This window comes from Perissodus microlepis, chromosome 10 (assembly GCF_051167445.1).
Source record: "Perissodus microlepis isolate ML-2025 ecotype Zambia chromosome 10, ASM5116744v1, whole genome shotgun sequence".
In the NCBI taxonomy this organism is placed as follows: Eukaryota; Metazoa; Chordata; class Actinopteri; order Cichliformes; family Cichlidae; genus Perissodus; species Perissodus microlepis.
Window position 1 is genome coordinate 32068429 of NC_140470.1, and position 22049 is coordinate 32090477.

General features: G+C 40.2%; 2 protein-coding genes and 1 pseudogene across 2 annotated transcripts; 1 reads left to right on the forward strand and 2 right to left on the reverse strand.

Annotated features, from left to right (window-relative positions):
- The first annotated feature begins 522 nt into the window (after positions 1-522).
- LOC146379691 (complement C1q tumor necrosis factor-related protein 3-like) lies at positions 523-2183 on the forward strand. The gene is made up of 3 exons (XM_084941304.1): positions 523-727; positions 1680-1811; positions 1900-2183. The coding sequence occupies exons 1-3, from the start codon at positions 523-525 to the stop codon at positions 2181-2183; spliced, it is 621 nt and encodes a 206-aa protein (XP_084797430.1).
- A 14860-nt stretch (positions 2184-17043) lies between these two features.
- LOC146379692 (bifunctional 3'-phosphoadenosine 5'-phosphosulfate synthase 1 pseudogene) lies at positions 17044-18466 on the reverse strand (annotated as a pseudogene).
- Positions 18467-18910: 444 nt separating this feature from the next.
- LOC146379693 (histone H2B 1/2) lies at positions 18911-19383 on the reverse strand. The gene has a single exon (XM_084941019.1). The coding sequence runs from the start codon at positions 19339-19341 to the stop codon at positions 18967-18969; it is 375 nt and encodes a 124-aa protein (XP_084797145.1). The 5' UTR covers positions 19342-19383; the 3' UTR covers positions 18911-18966.
- Positions 19384-22049: the final 2666 nt, after the last annotated feature.

Genomic DNA, 22049 nt, shown 5'->3' on the forward strand with positions numbered 1-22049 from the left:
CCTCTACAGGCGGTGAATTATTAAAGAAGCAGACTTTGACTGGGACTTCTGGGGGGCAGAGGTCCCCCCCCCCCCTTCAAAATGGTCAGATACAGATACTGGACTGAAAACAACAGCTTGTGAGAAGTCCTCCAGAAGACGTGGAGAACTGTTTCTCAAAATGATTTTCTAACATTTAAAGATAGTCTGGCTTGGAAGCAAATTTTAGAGAAATAAGAGGCTAAACTGGTAGAAAGTCATTTCATGGAAATCATTTATATTCTTCTTGTTTACATTAAACTTCCAAAGACAGCACATGCACTGACCCATTTTACTGCCGACTGACAATCGTTCATAGTAACTTGTTTTCCTTGTAGCCTTTTAAATGGTACTCATAAAGATTACAACAGTCAGTGATTTATAAGGCATAGTAATGTCCTCAGTTATCTTAGGAAAGGTGGCTACGTCATCTTTGTACTGTGTAATATAAAAGTCAGTCAGGTTTGCAGATGACACAGATACTGTTGACTTTTCACTGACAGAATGGAGATCATGGTGTTTTTCTCGCTGTTGCTTCTGGTCTGCTCCGTTTCCACAAATCCGACTGAGGCAGATAATGAAATTGTTGACCAGCAGATTTCAAACCAACAACCCTGTCCACAGGACATCCATGCTGTGCTCAGAGAGATGGCAGTCTCACTGGCTGAACAGAAGATTGAGATCAGGACATTAAAACAAGACAATCAAGGTACAGTAGTGTGTGTTTCCTATGACCAATGTTTGTGTCACAGTGTCATTTCATAAATATTCACAATGACAAAAATGACATAATGATGGATTGGATTAATATAGCGCTTTTCAAGGCAATCTTCAAACAAAGATCTAAATAAAGTTATTTTTTAGAGCATGTAACAAAACTAGAGGCAGATGACTGAGTTGGAGAGGCAGAAGGCTGAGATTGAACAGCTGAAGCAGCAGTCAAAAGGTAATGTAATCAATCAAGTTATGATTGTTTCAGTGAACTTATGAATGCCCACATCATAAATATTTTCCAGTTGTTAAAGAGGAACAAGCCCTTAAACATCTCAGTGTAATCCTTTGACCCGAATGTAACTATCTTAGCCTGCTGTTTGCTGCTTTTAAACACAATCGTATAGTTGGTGATCAAATCCACAGTTTTATTATCTGAAATGCTTTTTTGCCCCACTGTACAACCTCAGCAACTCTCAAATAATAAAGCTAAAACAAATAAGCTGATAGACCTTAAAACAGGAAAAAAAAAAGCCTAAAAGAAGCAGAACATGAATCCAGGTCACTAACGTGGGGGGTGTAACTGGAAGAATATTTAGCATTTATGATATTATAAAGGAGGTCACCACACATTGGATTATTGTAAGTCTTATTACTTTGTGGAGCTTATAGGTTTCTTTTAAAGTACATCATATTTAGTACCCAACACTTAATCTAATTAAATTTAGCTGGTGAATAGGCACCAACCATGACATGACTACATCACTGCATAACAAAAACATTTATGTCAGCAAATTGTTTTTGATTCTCAGAAAAAAAAAAAAAAAACAATAGTCCCATTGCACTGTGTTAACAAAGAAAGCATTAAACTATCAAAAATCCTCAATTGGAGGAAAAATGTATAAATCAAAAACAAAAGTTTAAAACAATCCACCTTCCTTCTCTCTCAGTCAAACAAGTGGCTTTCTCAGCATCTCTGTTGGAGGGTGGCTATGGATATACTGGACCCTTTAATGTACAGATTACTTTAGTCTTCAGACGTGTCATCACAAACATTGGAAACGCCTACAACCCACAAACGGGTAATAATAATGTGTATCTTGTTCCTGCAGTGTTGATGTCAGTCTGATCTGTTGTAGATGCTCTAACAGTTCATTTTCTATTGAACAGGTATCTTCATTGCTCCAGTGAGAGGAGCCTACCACTTTGAGTGGCACCTACATGGACATGCATACAAATCTCATCCTATAGCTGGTGTGTTGTTCAGGAATGGAGAGCACATTTTTCTTGCATTTGAACTGCAGACATCTGGTACTGTGAGCACTTCTTGTGGTACCTCACTGCTTCTAGAACCTGGAGATCAGGTGTCTTTGCGTCTCTGGGCTAATGCCAGGATTTTTGATGGTGCTAATCATGACACCAACTTCAGTGGTCACTTGCTTTTCACCGTGTGAGATGTGTAAGAACTCCAGAACAACTTTCTGTTTCAGCTTTCCTGTATGGGTGAAGCTTTAAGTAGCAATACTTAAATACGTCTTAGAATAACTTCTAAGAAGGAGTCATCAGCTATTTGATCTATTTTGTGTTTAGCTTAGATTTCTACCACTCCTCTGCTGACACAGATAATGTTTAACTTCCTTTTATGTCCTTTTATGTATCCTGCTTTCGTGTGTTGGTCAATTTGTTTAACCTGAACTTACCTAGCAGATGGTGAAGTTATTTCAGTTATATTGGTAGTACACAGATTATTTACCATTATTAACCATAGTTGAGTTTAGACCCTTTTAGAAATCAACCACCCCAAATTTCATCACAGCACCCCTAAAAATAACAATAGTAATAGTAGTGAATGTATTTTTGTATTATTTTCTGGAATTATCTTCAAATGTATTATTTTCCCAACTTTTTTATTAACGACAGAATGGAATGCAGGAACATTACTGTGACATATAAAGAGTCTGCTAATTAGTATTTGTTCTCTAAATAGCATCAAAAATATTAACTAATGTAGCTGAAATCACTAGAGATTATTGGCTAATTTGAACCTTCTAATCCACTAGTTTGCTGGGATATTGTGAGTTGCCAGTCAAGAAGCTGATATACTTTATCATTTTAGTTTGTTAAAAAATTCTGTTCCTATTCTGGTCAAATTGGGCTTCAGTGTTTGTTTACAATACAGCTCCAGATCCAGGTGACAGGAAGTCAAACTGATGTTACCTGTCAGTGTCCAGCAGTAGCCAGTATTCAGTTTAAATATTGTTGCTAACTGGATCAGTTTATGTCTTCTATACACTGTAACATTTCTCTTTTTTGGGTGACGGCACAAAGACTGAGAGAGAATAAGGGAGAGAGCAGGATGAAGACAGAGAACAGGAAGAATAAGGGAGCAGAAAATAAAGTAGTTTTTCATGTATTTTATGAATGTGTATTTTCTAGTAGCACATTTAAAGATATGCCAGTGGACATTGTAAACAGAGCATATTGATATGAATGGCAGCATTTTACAGGATTCACTCTAAACGTGCCTCCAACAGGATGGATGTCACCATATTGATGTGATTGACTACAAATCTATTCTCCACTCGTGAAATTGGGGTACATGATGCTCTTTGCTGAGTCGGCATAATAAAGGAAGTGTTTGTATGAATTCAGGAACTTTAATATAAAAAAACCTATTACTTCATATACAGGTCAGTGGCGTGGCAGCATGATTTTACAGTGTCTGTACTGAATAATACTACTTTAGTGGACTGCCTCTGTGTGATTAAGAGGAATAATGCTGGGCATGTTTCTCATCTTTTCTGCTTTGCAACAAATAGTTCTTTAACTTCTTTAATGACTGAACCAGTCACAATCTGCAGAAGCAGACTGTGTGGAGTGAGGAGGTGGACCCAAGTGCAGACACACGAAAACAAAACTTAATTTTAACAGAATGTGAGCCGTTTATTAAGGCTGGTTTAAACAGTATCAAAAGGGCAAGTGTGAAACTAAGCGAAAACCTAAACTGGGAGAACTAAAGCAAAACATAAAAAACATGAACATAAACAGGGACATGGAAACCTGTCATGAGAAACCTGAAACATGAAGACTTGGCATAAATACATAGAAATTGGGGTACAGGATGGTACAGGAAGAGTCTCAGACCAAGATATCGAACTATATCTGGAAAGATATTGTGAAATCCTACAACCATCTGTTAAACCAGTCGATAAGTTTGGCCTTTGGTATGGAGTGAGGAAATTTAAGGTGCGGATGAGGAGAGATGAAGCTGGCAACATGGTTGTCATACCTAGGTCAATTTCACTAGGACCCTACAATGGACGAATTATATATCCCAGACAAGTAAATAGGTGTTTCATTTGTCAAGCGCAAGACCATCAAGTGAGAGATTGCCCCACCTTTAAGTGTTGGAAGTGCGGAGGATTGGGTCCAGAGGCAAAAGAATGTCAAAATGAAAGCAAATGCTCCTTCTTTCTTCTTCTTTGATCCCTAGCTGGCGTTGGGTCTGGATCGACTCCTAAGCCCATACGCTGCTGTGGGCGCCAATGGTTGTCAAATTTCCTTCACAACTTGTTGCCATGCATAGCAATCGTTGGCGATTGTCCTGGCCTCGTCAAGAGTTATTCTGCGATCCCTGTCATCTTTGACCTGTTTTACCCATGTTTTCTTCGGTGTCGTTCGGTGGATTCTCCACTGGGTGGGTCGTTTATGCCAGAGGAGTTGATGTGGTAGTCTGCTCACATCCATTCGACACACATGGCCAAACCATCGCAATCGGCATTTATGAATTTTCCCCTCGATTGGCGGTTGGTTGTCGCATGTCCATCGGATGCCCTCTTTTCGAAGGCGGTCTCGAAGTGATACTATCTACCGAAGGCAGCGCATCTGGAAAACTTTGAGTTTGTTGAGGTCCGCTTTGAGCACCGTCCACATTTCGGATCCATAGAGTAGTATCGGCAGGATCAGGATTAAAGTATTATACAAAAAATCATGTGTTCAGATCAAAGTTAATGGAAGGTTGACTGAACCAATAAATGTAGAGAGTGGAGTTAATTTCGGTCGGCGTCTCCCTGTAAGAGCTGTTATAAGGTGGAGTTGTTTTGTGACGACTAAGAAATGCCCTATGGATATGTGTGAGGATGGTGAAACCTTGGATCACCTGCTAATACACTGTTATAGAACGGTGGAAATACGACAGAATGTGAAAAATTAGGTTTTGATATAAAAAAAAACAGTATAAAAGCAGTAAGATATGGTATATTTAGAGAAAGATGAGTGAAAATAAAAGAAGATAGTCTTGGTTGGTGTTGTGCATTATAAATGTACACATATGGAAAAGAAGGCCTGAAGGGGTTATAAGACAAAGATAAGTGGCTCTGTAGTATGTAAACACATTATAGTGGACCTGAGGAGGAAAACTAGAAATATGATATTATGTAACGGTTTGCCGTGGGAGACTTTATCATTGTGAAAAGTGCAGCTCTATATGTTTTAGCAATAAATCCGTTACTCAAGATAATCAATTGTGATAGCAGTTTTACTGGATACGTCCTAAATGACTTATGCAAGGTGACTGCCCTTGCTTATGCGGATGATGTCTCAGTAATTATTAAAGACCAAAAGGAGCTATTAATACTCAAGGAGTTGTTAACAAAATATGAACAAGCCTCCGGTGCTAAGTTAAACCAGGAAAAGACCGAAGGAGTTTGGTTTGGACAAAACTCAAAAGAACCTGTAATTGATTTAAACGCTAACAAAGAGATGAAGATTTTAGGTATTTGGATTACTAAAAATGATCCATGTCTTTTGAATTGGAAAAAGAAAGAGAGTGAAATAGAGAATAAAATAGCTGAATGGGACAACAAAAATACAAACTATAAAGCACGTGTGAATATTGTAAAAACACATGTAGTCTCAAAGTTACTTTTCCTAGCTACTGTCTTCCCCCTCCTCAGAAAACTGTTATTAAATTAAGTAAATTGTGTACCAAATTGATTTGGTGGACAAACCGCGAAGTAACACAAAGGAAATTAATGTACAAAGGCAAAGAAAATGGAGGATTAGGAGCACCAGATCTTGGTATCATTTTGATGATTCCCTTTTTGAAAAATATATATAGCGCATTAGAGCGAAGCACCCACTGGATCCAAGGGGAAAATCCTTGTGGGAAAACATGAAAGGGAGCGCCCGAACGGGAGTGCCATACTTTAAACTTGTGTTCGGGGATTTTGTAGATCAGTGTGTGGTTTAAATCTTTTACAATTAAACTCAAAACAAATATATAATGAAATCAATCTGGGAAAAAAATGAAGGTATGATACGATATAAGTTTGCTGAAAAAGAAGAAAATCAGAAAATAGTTAAAAACATATATGACAAAGTAATATCCGAGAGCATGAGAGATACAGTGTGGCTTATCTCTGTCGGATGTCTCCCAGTAAGAGCTGTAGTTCTGTGGAGTTGCTTCGTTACTACAAAGAAATGCCCCATGGAGAATTGTGATGAGGACGAAACTCTTGATCATCTGTTGCTATCATGTTACAGGACGGTTGAAATAAGACAGAAGATGGATAAACTCGGATTTGATATTGAAAATAATATAAAAATATATATATAAAATGAGTGGAAATAAAAAGAAAATTGTTTTGATTGGTGATGTGTGTTATAAATGTATACATATGGAAAACAAGGGCTAAAGGGGTTATAGAACAAAAAATGATAAGTAGTTCCGTAGTATGTAAAACTATTGTAGCGCACCTGAGGAGGAGGAGGAAAACTAGAGATATGAAACTATGTAACTTTTCCATATGGGTGTAGTCTTTAAAACATAAAAATTCAGTTGAAGATTATTTCATACATAATAATAGCATCTATAAAATATTTCTCTTATGTATTAGCTTTATTATTATTTTCACTCAGTTTAATTTTTTTGACTGATAGTTATTTGAATATTTTAAAATGCAGGTATTGACAAACTTATTTATTCTTTTAATTGTGTATTATACTGACAATTTCATTAACACAGCATTCTATTCAAAACAGCAAGTATATGTAAACTTTCAATTCCTTTCCCCTTAGGCTATTTTGACAGACTGCATACATGACTCTAAAAAGATTCAACGTTCAGTACAGTATACTGTCTTTTTTTTATCTTTTGTTTTGTCCTTTGTATTTTACTTTTTATGTAGATGATTCCCCAAGAGCAGCAACACTCACTAGATGCCTTGTAGAGATGATTGTGAAGGAGCTCCAGCCTCTGTCCATAGTTGAGGACCAAGGTTTCCAGGGATTTGTGAGAGCTCTTGATTCAAAATATAAACTCCCAGGAGGAAAACCACTGACTGAGACTCATCTTGTAAATTTGTTTGATGAATGTAAAGGCAAAGTAAGAGCATCTTTGCAAAATGCTTCTAGTGTTGTACTTACCACTGATATGTGGACCTCAGTGTCCACAGAGGCATATTTGACTGTAACATGTCATCTCATTGAAAACTGTCAAATGAGAGAATTTGTCCTGGAAACCCACTCTTTCCACGGGCAGCATACAGCAGATAATATCACCTCAGCAATTAAGCAAATCACAGAAGAATGGGGCATAACTGAGAAGGTGGTTGCAGTTGTCACAGACAATGGTGCAAATATGGTTCCTGTAATGCACAAAGCTGGATGGAGGCATCTTCCATGTTTTGCACACACACTGAATTTAGTTGTAAAGGACAGTGTAAAAGCTCTTCCCAGAAGTGGTGCAGGTGCTGGAAAAATGCCGTGCGATCGTGTCCTTTTTTCACCACAGCACAAAGGCTACAGAGAAGCTCAAGGATAGTCAGCAACAGTTGAAAGTGGCAGAGCACAAGCTAATTCAGTCAGTAGATACCCGCTGGAACTCTGTCTTTTACATGTTGGAGCGGCTCTGTGAGCAAAATGAAGCCGTGACCACAGCCCTCTGCCTTTTAGGGAAGAATGCATTGTGCTTAAATGTGGGAGAATTATCCCTGATCAAGGAAACAGTTGTTGCACTACGGCTGTTTGAAGAAGTAACACAGGAAGTTTCATCGGAAAAACATGTTTCAGTCTCCAAAGTTATTCCATTTGTGTCACTCATTCACAGGGCTGTAGCAGCCTGTGAACATCAGGGCAGCGCTTTTTCCACACAACTGGCACAGCAATGCCAGCGCAGATTCAGGGGTATTGAGAGCATTCACTGTCTAGCTGCAAGTACATTTCTGGATGTTAGGTTTAAACACCTTGGTTTTCGTGACAAAGACAATGTTGAAGTATTAAAAAAACATCTCCACACTGAAATGCAAGAAGTCTATCAGAGAGGACAGTCTGCTCCCACTCTAACTGTAAGCTCAACACCTACTGTTAGCTCTGCCTCAGGGCCTTCTACTTCAGGGTCTATCCCGAGTCCTCCACCCGCAGGTCTAGCTGCAACAAAAGGAGGGATATGGACAGATTTTGACATGCAGGTTGTGTCAAGCCAACATCAGTGGTCAGCTTCCAGTGATGTACTCATTGAATTACGCCAGTACTCAGGGGAAAAACTGATTCCCCGAGATAAGGATCCATTGGTTTGGTGGCAAGAGCATGAACAAACCTTCCCATCCCTAAGCAGACTTGCAGTGAGATACCTAGGAATCGTTGCTTCTTCTGTACCTGCAGAGAGAATCTTTTCAAAAGCAGGAGAGGTTGTGAGCAAAAAACAGAGCAGACCTAAAGGGAAAACTGTAAGTATGCTATTGTTCCTAAACAAAAACCTGTGAATAAGGGAAAGTGTTACTGTCAAATGTTTTTGTTGAAATGTCAAGGCAAGATAAATGTTAAATGACATGTTAAATTACGTGTTGAAATAGCACACAACTTCAGGTTTTTTTATTTGTATATAATAATTCTGCATTATTAACCCTTTAAAGCCGGTCGGAGCGGGCACGCTCCGTTTTGCGCAACTATTTTTAAATCCCGGTAGCACTGCAACCACGTAAGCTAGCACAAAAATTTTTTTTGCATATGAAACCGGAGGAGTTGTACTTACATCTTATGCCATCAGCTTGTCCTCGGTCACGGTTTCCTTCCACTTATAGCTTTGCAAAAACTGCATAAAAAGCACTTGCAGCAACAAAACATAATATTCCAGAAACACGCTTTGCCGATCCGATCAGCTGTTTGTAACACTTCCTATGTCCATCAGCGGGAACTATCGCATGTCCGCCATACCTGCCCAAAACCGGACGTGATGTCATTTTGCGGAAATGTAGTTTTTTACCATCAGGGCCTTATGAGCCTATACTGTTGTTTTTAAAAGTTATGTTTGACTTCATGACTTTCTGTGTCGTTTCTGGGATGCTTAGGACTCATATTGCACTGCTGGAAATAGTTTATTTTGATGCATATGCTGTTTTTTTTGCAAATTTGCATTATAATATTTATTTTCGTTTTTCCTGCAGTATATAAAAATAAAACTATGAAGACACTTAAAATAAATTTCCTGTGGTGGGAAACTATTTTGTGCAACTTTTTTGTATTTACAGTTTTGAGGGATAAGCCTCTTAAATTTCTCTAACTAGAAATATATGTTAAAAAAAACAAAAACGATTTTAAATTTTTTGTAGTTTATTGCACTTTTTTGCAATTTATGTAATTATTTATTTATTATTATAAATTATTATTATTTATTATTATTAAAATTTGGGCTATAATGGTTGTATTGATGTATATCAACTTGAAATGCTCCCAAAAATGGCACTACAACATGTAAAAATATAATATAAGCTCTGGCGGACTTGGTTCAATGGTAGGTCTTAAAGGGTTAAACAGTAAGAAAAATGAATACAAAAGATACATAAAACTCAAACACTGGGTCGCTCGACCCAGGACCATGACATGAGTTTAGAGAATCGCGGCGAGAAAGTAAATTGTTGGTTCAAATTTGTAAGGAAGCAGCACTTAGTGATCTGTACAGAGTCTTGCATCCCCATACCATACATTACACTAGGTTCGACTCATTAACCAAAACAAGGATTGATAGATTTTACATATCAACTAATATTCAAAGTATTAAATATGACACATTCTTAACAGACTTTTCTGATCACATGGTGGTTATGGCAACAATATCCTGTTGCTCCCATGAATTTTTGAACTATTGGAAACTGAATACATCTTTGTTAGCAGACGAGTTGCTTGTGTCTGAAGTTAAATCTGAAATTAAGAAAATATTACATCGTAAGATTTTTACTGCCTCTTTCTTGGAACTTGGGGAACTTCTTGAACGACGCATGTGTAAATTTAAATTTAAAGCGAGAGAATTAAATCATGCTAAGAATATGAAATACAATGAAGAAGTAAGTAGATATATATATATATATAAGAAATAAGAAGGAGAAACAAGGAGAGGAGGAAAATCAAATGATATCTCTTAAGGAGAGTATTGATCGAGTCAATAGAGAAGATTTATTTAATATGTTGAGATGTACTGAATTTTATGGGAATAGCAACTATATGATTCTAAATAATCAAAAGAAACGTGGAAATGATTTCATTGTCTCAATTAAGGACAAACATGGAAAGTCAGTTTTTAAAGAAGAAGGGAAAAGATAAGTTATTAGGGACTATTGTAGAGATGTTTTCACCCATAGTTACAAACAGTGACGCTGTTAACAATCTTCTAAGTGAGGTTGAACCATTAAATTCTGTTATTTATGAAACCTTGGTTGGGGAAATTAAAAGAGAGGAAGTGGAATCAGTAATTGATCAACTTGGCATATTTGCTGCAAGTTGTTTTACAAGTACATTTTGGGTTGTTAATCTTATATTTTCTTTTATCCCATTGGTTGATGTAAACCTATTGTCCAATCAGATGTAAGGAAGGTGTGATCTAAGTGAGGCGAAAGAAAAAAAAAGTAAAAAAAAAAAAAACTAAGCTGGTGAGAGTGGCAGCTGCACATTAGCGGAGGAGGTTGTATACCAGAGCTAACGGGAGAATAGTTAAACAATAGCCGTGGATGTAGAGTCTACGTTCCTGTTATGGACTGTTTTACCCTGTGATGATGGACCGAGAGGAATTCTCTGGACCCTTCTGCTGTGGATAGGATTTCCGTGGTTTCGTCCTAGTGTACTCAGCAACCCGGCCATGCAGCTAATTCCAACCACGTTGCCGAGTGGAGGCCGCATGGTCACAGACCGAGCCTGCCCCTCAACTTGCCTTCGCAGTTAGCCCAAAGGATTTCTGAGTAGACTTGAGCAAGGGCATTTTATTTTCTGCTTGTTTAACAAGTGAAGCAGCCATTTATGTGTTTTCTGATCCCAACGAGCCCAAGCAACGACCAGATCTGCAACGGTTTCAGTAAATGAGCTCACAAACGGAACGGAACTTAAAGGGGAGTAATTTGGATAAATGCGTTTTCTAAAACACTGAATGTGAGTTGTGAAGAAAAAACATCCAATTTAATTGTAAGGAAACAGTTTAGAACTTGGAATATTGTATTTATTTTATTTAAATCATATTTTATTTTTACTAAATTTTACATTTTGAATTTAAAGTTTTGTGTTGTGTCATAATTATTATTTACAGAGTGTATAAGTGGTAACGGTTACTAAAAAGTGAAAAGGGGTTTAACACGTTAGATAAATCCATTATTCTTGGTGAAGATTAAACAGAACTCACTATTTTCACTGAGTGGAGGCACCACCAATATTAAAACTTCTAAGTACAAAGGTTAAAACTGGTTAATTATTGTTTCTCCTGTTTACCAGTAAAATTAAGTGACGTGCCCAGGGCCCCGCTCATAGTACTATCACCACCTTAACCGAGGGTTAATGTTAGGATGCCTGGGTCATTGACCCAGGGTTTTTGAGTTTAGAAATGATAAATAATATAATAGTCTTTGGTTTCTTTGTTAGAGTTCTGTCTTATGGTTTATGTCTCTGTGCATCCTTAGTTGCTGTCTCCCCTGTCTGCTATATCCCCGTGTCCAGTCAGTGTCTGTGTCTGCCCTGGTCCCACGTCTCTGTTCCCTCTGTTGCAGTGCCTGCCTGTGAGTCTGTGTCTGTAAGTTCAGTCTGTGTTATGTTTCCTGTTTTATTTTGAAGGTCCTTGTCTTATGTTAATGTATCTGGTTTTGCTTCCCCAGTTTCGTTAGGCCTGATTTGCCCCAGCTGTGTTTCCCTCCTGTTGCCCATTCCCTGATTGCTCCCTCTGTGTATTTAAGCCCTGTGTTTCAGTTTGTCGGTGTCATGATCTACCTTCATTTATGCTGTGTGTTCTGGCTGCCTGCTTATGTAAGTTTATTTGGATTTCTGTTACGTTTTGCCATCCAGCAATAAAAGCTGAGTTTGAAGTACACTTTTGCCTGCCATGAGTCTGCACTTTGGGTCTACTACTGCTGCCTGCACACAACGACACTTGACAGAAGATCGCGACCAGAATATGGACCCAGCAGACATTGAACTGCACTAGTGCCGGCAGGTAGCTCTCTCCCAGCTAGAGGAGGCGCTCCGGTGGAGGCCATGGCTCACCCCCGACTATGGGCACATTTTTCATGGGACTCGTTTAGCTCTGGGGGGTCCCCAGAGTTGCCATGCTGCTTCACCTGCTGCTTCGCCTGCACTTGTGCTACCTACACTACAAGTGGGAGGTCTTCGTTTAACTTCAGACACACATTTCTTGCTGGAGCCACAGCGTTGCTCCTCCTGAGGAAAGCGGCGCCCACGCCGCCGTCATATGGACAATTCTGAGCAACTTGTGGTGGTGAGTCGAAATCACTACCTTGCCCACACTCCTGAGCCAATAAACAGAAAGGACTATAATCTCACCTCAGACACCTTCGGGGTCTTTTTTCACGATGATGATTTGGATTGGAAGGCCAGTTTTGGTTTAGCTCCTCACGAGCTAGTTAATGACAATATACATTCCTCTGAGATTTTTAGTCCTAAGACTGTTCATCGTGGTGGAAATAAGCTAAAACCCACTTTTGCCAAGTCTGTTTTTTTTCTAAACCTGGCCACGTAAAGTCTGAGACTGTGAAAACTGTTAAATCAAAGACTGAGACTGTTAAGACTGCTAGACGTGGTGGTGGTAGGAAGCTAACAAGCATTTTATATGAGTCTGTGTTTGCTGAGCCTGCTCCTTCACCCCGTTGTGTTCCTGCTCCCAGTGCAGCTCGGGCCCAGCATTCCCCTGCACCTGTTTCAGTGCTTTGGGTGGGGGAGGCTGAGGTCCAGCTGGTCCCTGCTCCGGTGTCCAGGCCGGCTGAGGCACTGCCTGTCGCTGCACCCATACTAGCTCCTCGGGTGGGGACAGCAGCTGCCCAGCCGTTGACGGTGCCTGTCCCGGCTCCCAAGGTGAGGGAGACCGGGAACCAGTTAGCTCCACCACCCGTACCTTCTCCTTGGGTGGGATTGGCTGGTATCCGGCAGGTACCTGCACCTGTTTCTGACCTCGCTGGAGGCTCAGGTGAGCCCGTCCAGCAGTTTTCTTCAGGTTCTGGAGGGGCAGGGGAACGAGCTCAGCTTACTGCTAATCTACCACCTTACCCCCCCCCCCCCCCCCCCCCCCATTACTACCATCCTTACAACAGTCAATACATCTTAAACTTCTCTCCATAGCTCAGACTTTAGCTCACCTATCAGCTCCGTCACCTGCTCAGTTCTCACCTCAGTTGTTTACCCAGCCCCCTGCCTCCGCTGGAGGGTCCGAGGGGCCCGTCCAGCCCCCTGCCTCGCCTGCAGCGCCACCATCCGCGGCTCCCACGCCGTCGCCTGCAGCGCCACCATCCGCGGCTCCCACGCCGTCGCCTGCAGCGCCACCATCCGCGGCTCCCACGCCGTCGCCTGCAGCACCACCACCTGCTCCTCCATCCACTGCAAAAGAGGCGTCTTTTACTATCCTACATTTTTTCTTTAAACAGACCATATTTTATAGCTCGTATGTTGTTTTCAATTTCAAACCCCACTTTAGTCATTTGCTGTCTGATTTCTACTGTTCTGTAACAGGATAGCAGTAAATGTTCAAGGGTTTCATCTTCGGCACATCGTCACATAGGACATTCTTTGGTGGTAACATAACAGCTCCACTGAACCACCGCTCTAACGGGGAGACGTCCAACAGAAATCAACCACACCGTATCTCTCATATTTTCAGAGATTAATTTGTCATAGATATTTTTAACTATTAACGGGTATTCTTCTACGCCCACGCCCTTATATTTTATCTGTCCTTCATTATTTTTATTATTAATTATATTATATACTTGTTTAGTGCATACTTGTGTCCAGTTAATATTAAGGTCTTGCCACTATTCTGTAGTGTCGCCAAAAAGAAGCTTATAATAAGGTATATTTGATCTAGCCCTACCTTTTAATTTTTCCCATTGTGCTACATCACCTCTAATCCACGGAGTTCCCTTATTAAGAGCGCTAAAAACATTTTTAATAAACGGAATTCTCAAATTGATGCGGAGATCTGGCGCACCCAATCCAGGTTTTGTTTATATTTAACTGACTGATCGCACATTCAACCTCCTCTTTAGTAATATTTCCTAAAAGTGAGGTATATTGGATGGAGTCCAGAGGCTCTATTTTACTTAACAGGTATTTTACTGCACTTGTTTTTGTAGATAACGGAGAGAACATATGAGCACATAGGCTTCTGATAACTCGCCTTTTATCTACTTCGTTTACAAAGGAGTTTCCTCCCTCATCTCTTATAGAGGAAATAAAATCATTATTGCGTTTCTTTTGGTTATATTGATTTACTTGTTCGTTATACTTTATATTTTTTGCATAATTTATTTCTCTACATTTAAATTTGAAAAAGTTTCGCAGCCGTTCTTTCAGTATCTCCCACAATTGCATATCTGATGTTGTGAGTTTTTTAAGTTGCAAAACTTTCTCAATTTCTGCTTTTAATTCCAAAACTAGTGCCCCGTCACTTAGACAGCTCGTATTTAATTTCCAAAAAGTGGAAGGGGGGTCAGTGCCGCACAAAATTGTAGCTCTGACTACCTTATGATCAGAGAACTCAGTTACGAAATCATTATATTTTAAAGCTAAAATCTCGGAAGATATATAAATCCTATCTATTCTAGTTTTAGAGGATGAGTCAAACCTTGTAAAATGAGTTGTCTGAGGATATAAGATCCTATATAAATCCCTAAGAGATGCGTCTTTACATATTTGTGTAAGTAGTTTGCCTTCCCTGGACTCTTTGAATGTCGTACTAGCAATCCTGTCATTCTCTTCCGTAACCATATTAAAATCTCCACATAAAACAGTATTAAACCCACATTCCAACAAATGTCTCATTTTCTTTAGCAATTGCATTTTCCTTGTTCTTTCGGGTGCGATATACACATTAAGTAACCTAAACTTTTGACCACCATAATGGCAATCCACAAGTAAAAGCCGTCCTGGTATTATATCTCTTTTCTTTATGATGTTCACATGAGTGTTTTTGAAGAAAAAGCCCACTCTGTCAGAGCTGTCTTCCCCTATCGATATTATTGAATGACCAGTATTCCACGTTATTTAATTCATCTATATCTGCGTGTGTTTTCAATCTCATCTCTTGAAGGCACAAAATATCATAATCAAGCCTTTTTAAGAAATCAACCTTTCTTTTCCTGCTCTTTTCTGATTGAAGACCTCTGACATTAAATGTTATTATTTTAATGTTACTCATAGATTCACTAAGGAAAATCCATTTCAAAATTATTACCTCACGGAGGACTTGGTCTATTATCCTTCCGCTTATCTTTTCCACAGCTAGAGGCAGAAACACTCCTTTTTCTGCCTCCTCTCATGTCCTCGTTGACGAACTCATCAAGGGCTGGGTGACTTCCACTGAAGAAGGTCTTCCTTTTTCCTTTCGTTTCGTCAGGCAGAGCAGCAAGAGCCAGAGACGCCGCCTCTGTAAGAGGGGAGGATCCAAGGTCCTCGCTATCTCCGTTGTCATCAGATGTCTTCTCACTGTCGATTTCCTCGTCATCACTATCGCTCTTGTTCTCGCCACCAGATGTCTCTATGACCAGGTTACCACCCAGCTCTTCATTACTCTCGTCACTTTTTTCACTTGACTGAGACAGTGGAGATGGTAACTCATCTTGGATAGGGCTAGGTTGGTTATCCTGATCATCCACATGTGGATTATCTAAACTGAGCGAAACAGGGAGTGGCAGTGAGACTGACGTTGGGGGAGGGGGAAGAGGAGGAGAGGGGGGAGCCTCTCTCTCCTGGGCATTCGCGGGGGCATCCATTGCTTGAAAAGGATCCTCCAAAGACGGGAAATCCAAAGTGTCTGAAGGTCGAGGTTGTCTGGAAGACTTAAGTATATTCACAAAAGACTTGGGGCATTTAAAGAAAGTGTGCCCTTTGAGACCACAAAGGGAACATTCGCTTTCATTATGACAACTTTTAGCCTTGTGGCCCAACTCACCGCATTTCCAACATTTAATTGTGGGGCATTCTCTCGCCTGGTGGTCTAAATCTTGGCAGATGAAACCCCTCACTGTTTGTCCTGGATAAATAATCCTGCCATTATAGGGGCCCAACGAGATGGAATTAGGAATGGAGATTATATGTCCAGCTTCATCTCTACGCATCCAAACTTTGTATTTTCGGACTCCATACCAGAATCCGAATTTATCCACTGGCTTGATGGGAGGTTGGAGAATCTCGCAATACCTTTTAAGATATAGCTCGATATCTTGGTCTGGAATCCTTCCAGTCCAGAATTTAACAACAAGAGTCACTACCTCTACCTGGACAGAAGACTCCACTTGCCAGTCTTTCCATTTCGGGTGCGATGCGTTGGAAAAGGAAATCTCTAAGAAGCGACGTAAAGGCGCCTCTTGGGTGAAACACAGCTCAAAATCCCGTTTACTGGGAAGAGCGATGAAAGAGTATATATCTTGCACATTCACCCATGATGTTTGTAATAACAGTTCTTCAGCAACATAATCACGGGTCGGGGGATCCCCGTTTCCGATGTACTTAAGTCTCACCCATAAATTGCTGAAATTAGACGCAAACGATAACGGGGCATACGGGGTATGATTACATAACTACTAATAGAGGTCAGTAAACTCCACCCTTGCTTTTTTTTTTTTTTTTTTTTTTTTGGCTAAAAATGATTTATTGGACAAGGAAAGATTACAAATCTGATCCCATGGTAAAGCACAATAAAATATTAGCAATACATGACATGGGAGAAAAAAGTAAATAGATCTCAAAGCAGCAAAGCTACAAACACAACACACAAAAAAAGCAAAATTAAAATGGAGTGATACGTTTTTCTACAAGTTTAAGAAAGACTGCACTATACGGTAAAAAAACAAACAAAAAAAACATAACCGCTGATCTGTTTTTCACAATTTTCTTGACATACTGGACCATTTCAATGTAAAAATACAACCAGTGATAGAAGAGGCAGGTGTCCAACTTCAATGTGAACATGTGAACTGACTTTGAGGACCAAGGCACTCAATTTTTACTTTAAACACTTGTGTACAGTAACATTTGAGCCACTACCACACCTGCGTGTACGCATACAGTAACAAAAGTACAGCGTTAAGTCGATTCTAGTGAGTTGAGTAACATTTTAAATACTAGGACAAATTGTAACAACTTCTCCCGAATATTTGAGTACTGGTCAACAGTGACTCTTCATCATCATTTGGATGTTTAAAAACAACACTCTTAACCACTGATCAGAACTTACAGTTGTCATGTTAGTAAAGAATATCTACTTTGTTCTCTTGAACTTCTTAGTATACTGACCTGTGCTTCTACATTTCATAGTCAGAGGAGAGGTTTAGTTAAATAAAGCACATACAGCTAAAACACAGATAAGACTAAAACCATGACAGAAGCCAGAGTGAGTGAAGTTTGTGATAGAAATGAGTGAGTGGTCCCAAACCTCAGTAGAAACCACCACTGTGTTCCCATGTTTTTTGTCACGTTTTTCCTCCCCCCAGCTGAGACCTGACCTTTAGGCCTTCTCCAGTGACTTGTAGTACTCTTTCAACACGGCCCAGGCTTTGGGCGCCATGAAGCCGTCGGGAGGGTTCTCTCCCTCGCGAGCCATTTTACGCATGCGTGTGCCTGAGATGAAATCGTAATCTTGATGGTTTTTTGGATCATAAAAATCCATTGCCCTTTTGACCTTGTTGTAAGCAGCAACCTTAAATGGAACAATTTCGAGGGTGATGAGGCCCGGAGCCATGGTGAGCACCTTGGCTCCGTGAGTGGGCTCGTACAGGTCCTTTCCTGTGGCAGGGTGAGGCATGCCTGCAGGGTCACGACCAACAATGTAGAAATTGGCACCGGCCACCATTCGTGCTCTGCAATGCCACTGAACCTCAGTTGGCCCTGCATACATCATGGGTGAGGGAAAAATGGCAACAATGGTAGATCCTGGATTCAGAACGCCCTCCTCCAGCACAGCAGCATGCTGCTTCATTCTCCAAGGCAGTGGCACGTCATCATCTTTGGTCCAACCTCCTAGTGGGTGGAGCAGCAGAACAGGCCGACGGTAGCCTCGCTCGATCAGACGCTTGTGGGTGTCCTGCATCAGGACAACCCTGTCCCTGTTGTGGACAGGGTTACGCAGCTGAAAGGCAAATACAGCATCTGCATTCATTTCTTTGAACTTCTGTTTGAGCTCAGTGGGTGTCAGTCGGTATTGGTCGAGACCGTCATTCCAACACATCTTGTCCAGAACCTGCAGGTCACCACCGACCATAGAGATAAGATAAAATATTATATATATATATATATATATATATATATATATATATATATATATATATATATATATAATATTTTATCTTATCTCTAGTCTAATTCACTCAGTTTGGGATAACAAAACATTAGATGTGCTTTGTGTTCAAGCACAATGTACATGGTGTATATGTATAACGCAACTGAAGGAAGGGGAGAGAGAAAGAAAAAAAAAAAAACCCACCCCACACACACACAGAACATTGTCCGTGCATTCACTCCAGTGAAAAACATACAAGCCCCATGAACAAGTCAGACATCAAGACCCTTCTGGTCATGATGTAATCGCGCTGTTTTACAACATCAAACAAATACTTGATTTTGTCTGTTTGCTTTTGACTTTGAAGTACTGAACAGTTTTCAGCAGTTCGTGTTACTTTAAATTTTTGTGTGGACATGTGCTCTTTAGAAGAAGTGGGTGGCTCTGAAAAGAGCCTTTTTTGGGTGGAGTAGAGCTGCAGTTTACTTGGAGCTGGTGTACTTGGTCACGGCCTTCGTGCCCTCGGACACGGCGTGCTTGGCCAGCTCACCGGGCAGCAGAAGGCGCACGGCGGTCTGGATCTCCCTGGAGGTGATGGTGGAGCGCTTGTTGTAGTGAGCCAGGCGGGAGGCCTCAGAGGCGATGCGCTCGAAGATATCGTTGACGAACGAGTTCATGATGCTCATGGCCTTGGAGGAGATGCCGGTGTCGGGGTGCACCTGCTTCAGCACCTTGTAAACGTAGATGGCGTAGCTCTCCTTCCTGGTCTTTCTCTTCTTCTTGCCGCCCTTGCCGGCGGTTTTAGTCACGGCTTTCTTGGAGCCCTTCTTGGGCGCGGACTTGGCGGGTTCAGGCATTTTCCTTCTTTGCTACTTCACAGCAGAGTATGTGCCCGTCAGCGCAGAGCGGCTCTCTTTTATTTCCGCTGTATGCAAATAAGGCTGTGCAGATCCGCGCCTGTCATTGGTCGAGGCTCTGCCTTTGGTCGAAAGATTGGGCGTGCCGTGTAAACACGGAAGACCAAAAAGGAAAGCTGGAAGTTCCTGTCAGCGTCAGTTCCCCCCCCATTCAATCAGTTCAATTAATCAGTTAAATGTGGCGCCCTGTCATAAATATTTAATTTCTATTAATTTTGAAAGCTTACAGTTTGCATATGATCTCATCACCAAGTGTTAAACATTTGTTGAACATTTTACATCCTGTGCATGACAATGCAAAGGTTGATTCTCAGTCTTTTAATATAAATAAACAAATACATAAATAAAAAAATGTAAACCTGTGCCACTGATACTGTTACTGCTGTACATTTGCTCTGAAGAAGTGACCAGAGGAAAGAAGATGAAAGCATCAAGTAACCTCCAGCGTTCTGGTTTGATTCCCAGTTCCGAGCTTCAGCATTGTCATAAGCATCATAAACAACTCAAATAAACATACGTTTAAACTTAGTTCCACACAATCTGTAGCCCCATCCTGAGACAGACCAACACCCTGACCAGGGTTCCTTTGTCTGAGGTGTGATAGCTGAGAATGAATGAATGGCTTTTGCAGATTGAAGAACAGCACTCACTGCATCTGTACATTTATTCTTTGTGGGGGAGCTACACAGCTGACACAGAGAAACAGACACCCTCATTCACAGCTACAGTCAATCTAGAATCACCAATTAAACTAACCAGTGTTTGGACTGCAGGACGCAACAACAGGGAGAACATGCAATTGCTGAAAGAAAAGCAGCAGGCAGCTGGATTAAAACTCAGAAACATCCCGTGAGGCAACATTGTAAACCACGATATTACAAGTACTGCTTTAATTAATGCTATAGGAACAATAATCCATGCATTCACCAAATCCATGTGTGAAGTCTGTGGATAACACCACTGGTCTCTGTAACTACAGATAGGGATACCAGCACCGTACCCAACGGTGTTCAGAAAACAACCAAGGAGGTCACTGTATAGACTATTTCCCTGTAAACAATGAATGTTTATTCATTTTTTTGTGTGTTTGTTTTAAATAATGTCTGGTTTCAAGCCAATAACCATTTTTGTTAACTGAAAAGCACAATAACAATAACCTTGATAATACATACATACATATATATATATAATAATTTCTAATAAAAACCCAGAGATGCTGACAGTGATCGCTGACTATTTTAGGGATATAAAGCACTATTTAAAACACAAAGCATTAAAACACATTAAGAAGAAAACATCTTGATGCATGCTCAATCATCCAGGTAAATAAATCTCCAAAAGTTGATTCTGTTCATGTGGACGTAGCGTTTTGTGGGAGAAACGTTTTGTCACTCATCCAAGTGACTTCTTCAGTCTCAGCTGACCGCAGGTTTCCAACCTTATAAACAGTATATTTGCATAATGACTGAAACCAGCCCAGTGAAGGAACAATGGGCTGGGAGGTCAGTTCCTCAATCTTAATTATGCAAATTCTCATGACCACTGACCAAAGACCACTGATCAATGGCCATGAGTACCATTCACAGAGAGTTGGGGAATGGCTGCAATCACAGCATTGTAAGATGGCGAAGAACCTGCAGTCAGCTGAGACTGAAGAAGTCACTTGGATGAGTGACGAAATGTTTTTCCAACAAAATGCTACGTCCAGATGAACAGAATCAACTTTTGGAGATAAGAAGACAACAGTCTTAATGAATTTGTTGTAGTTTAACCCTTAAAGGACAATATTAAAAGGTGATATTAAAAGGTTGGCTCAAAATATTGCCATCATTATTAAGCGTAGTGGTGGCCAAATTAAGGTATCTGAAGCAGTGAAGCTTGTATTGAAGAAGGGTTAGTTACTCTAAGCTTTTTAACGCTTTTCTGCCCTCTGGTGGACAAAAATATGAAGAGGCGCATGAATGTACAACTTGAAATGAACTACTTCATTATGTTTGCCTCTGCACAGCTGAGTTGATACACTGTATTTGATAGATGTGACAATTCTCTGCGACATTGATAAGGTGGTTTGAACATGTATTTTGGGGGGGTGGAGAAAAAAAAGTTTGTGTCTTATTTGATTATAAAGTGATTCTGAAGAATGAACATATAATTTTAACTAACTTATACACACACACAGAGAGAGAGAGAGAGAGAGAGAGAGAGAGAGAGAATTTTTTTTAGAACTGGGGGTAGAATTGCTTATGAACTGGATTTTATTTATAAAAAAGCAGAATGTCCTCTACATTCTGCTTTTTTATAAATAAAATTCTTCTGCTCCCTGTCTGTTATTATGTTACACACTGTCTCGCACACAAAATCACCCAAATATAGCACAAACCCAGCCAATGTTTAAATTCCTTATAGGACTGAAGCAGTGATGTACTGAATGTGGCTCAGGAAGTCAATGAACATGGGACTCTGTTCAGAGGAACCAAGCCTGGACACTGGTTCTGTATGGAAGGCCATGGGTGCAAAACTAAAGAAAATAAATGTATCACTAAATGGACATTCGTTTTATTGAAAATTTATCTCATGTCCCCAGCACACATAATTAAATGTATTGATTTCCTTTTAATTAATTATATATTTATATTTTGACCCATTTA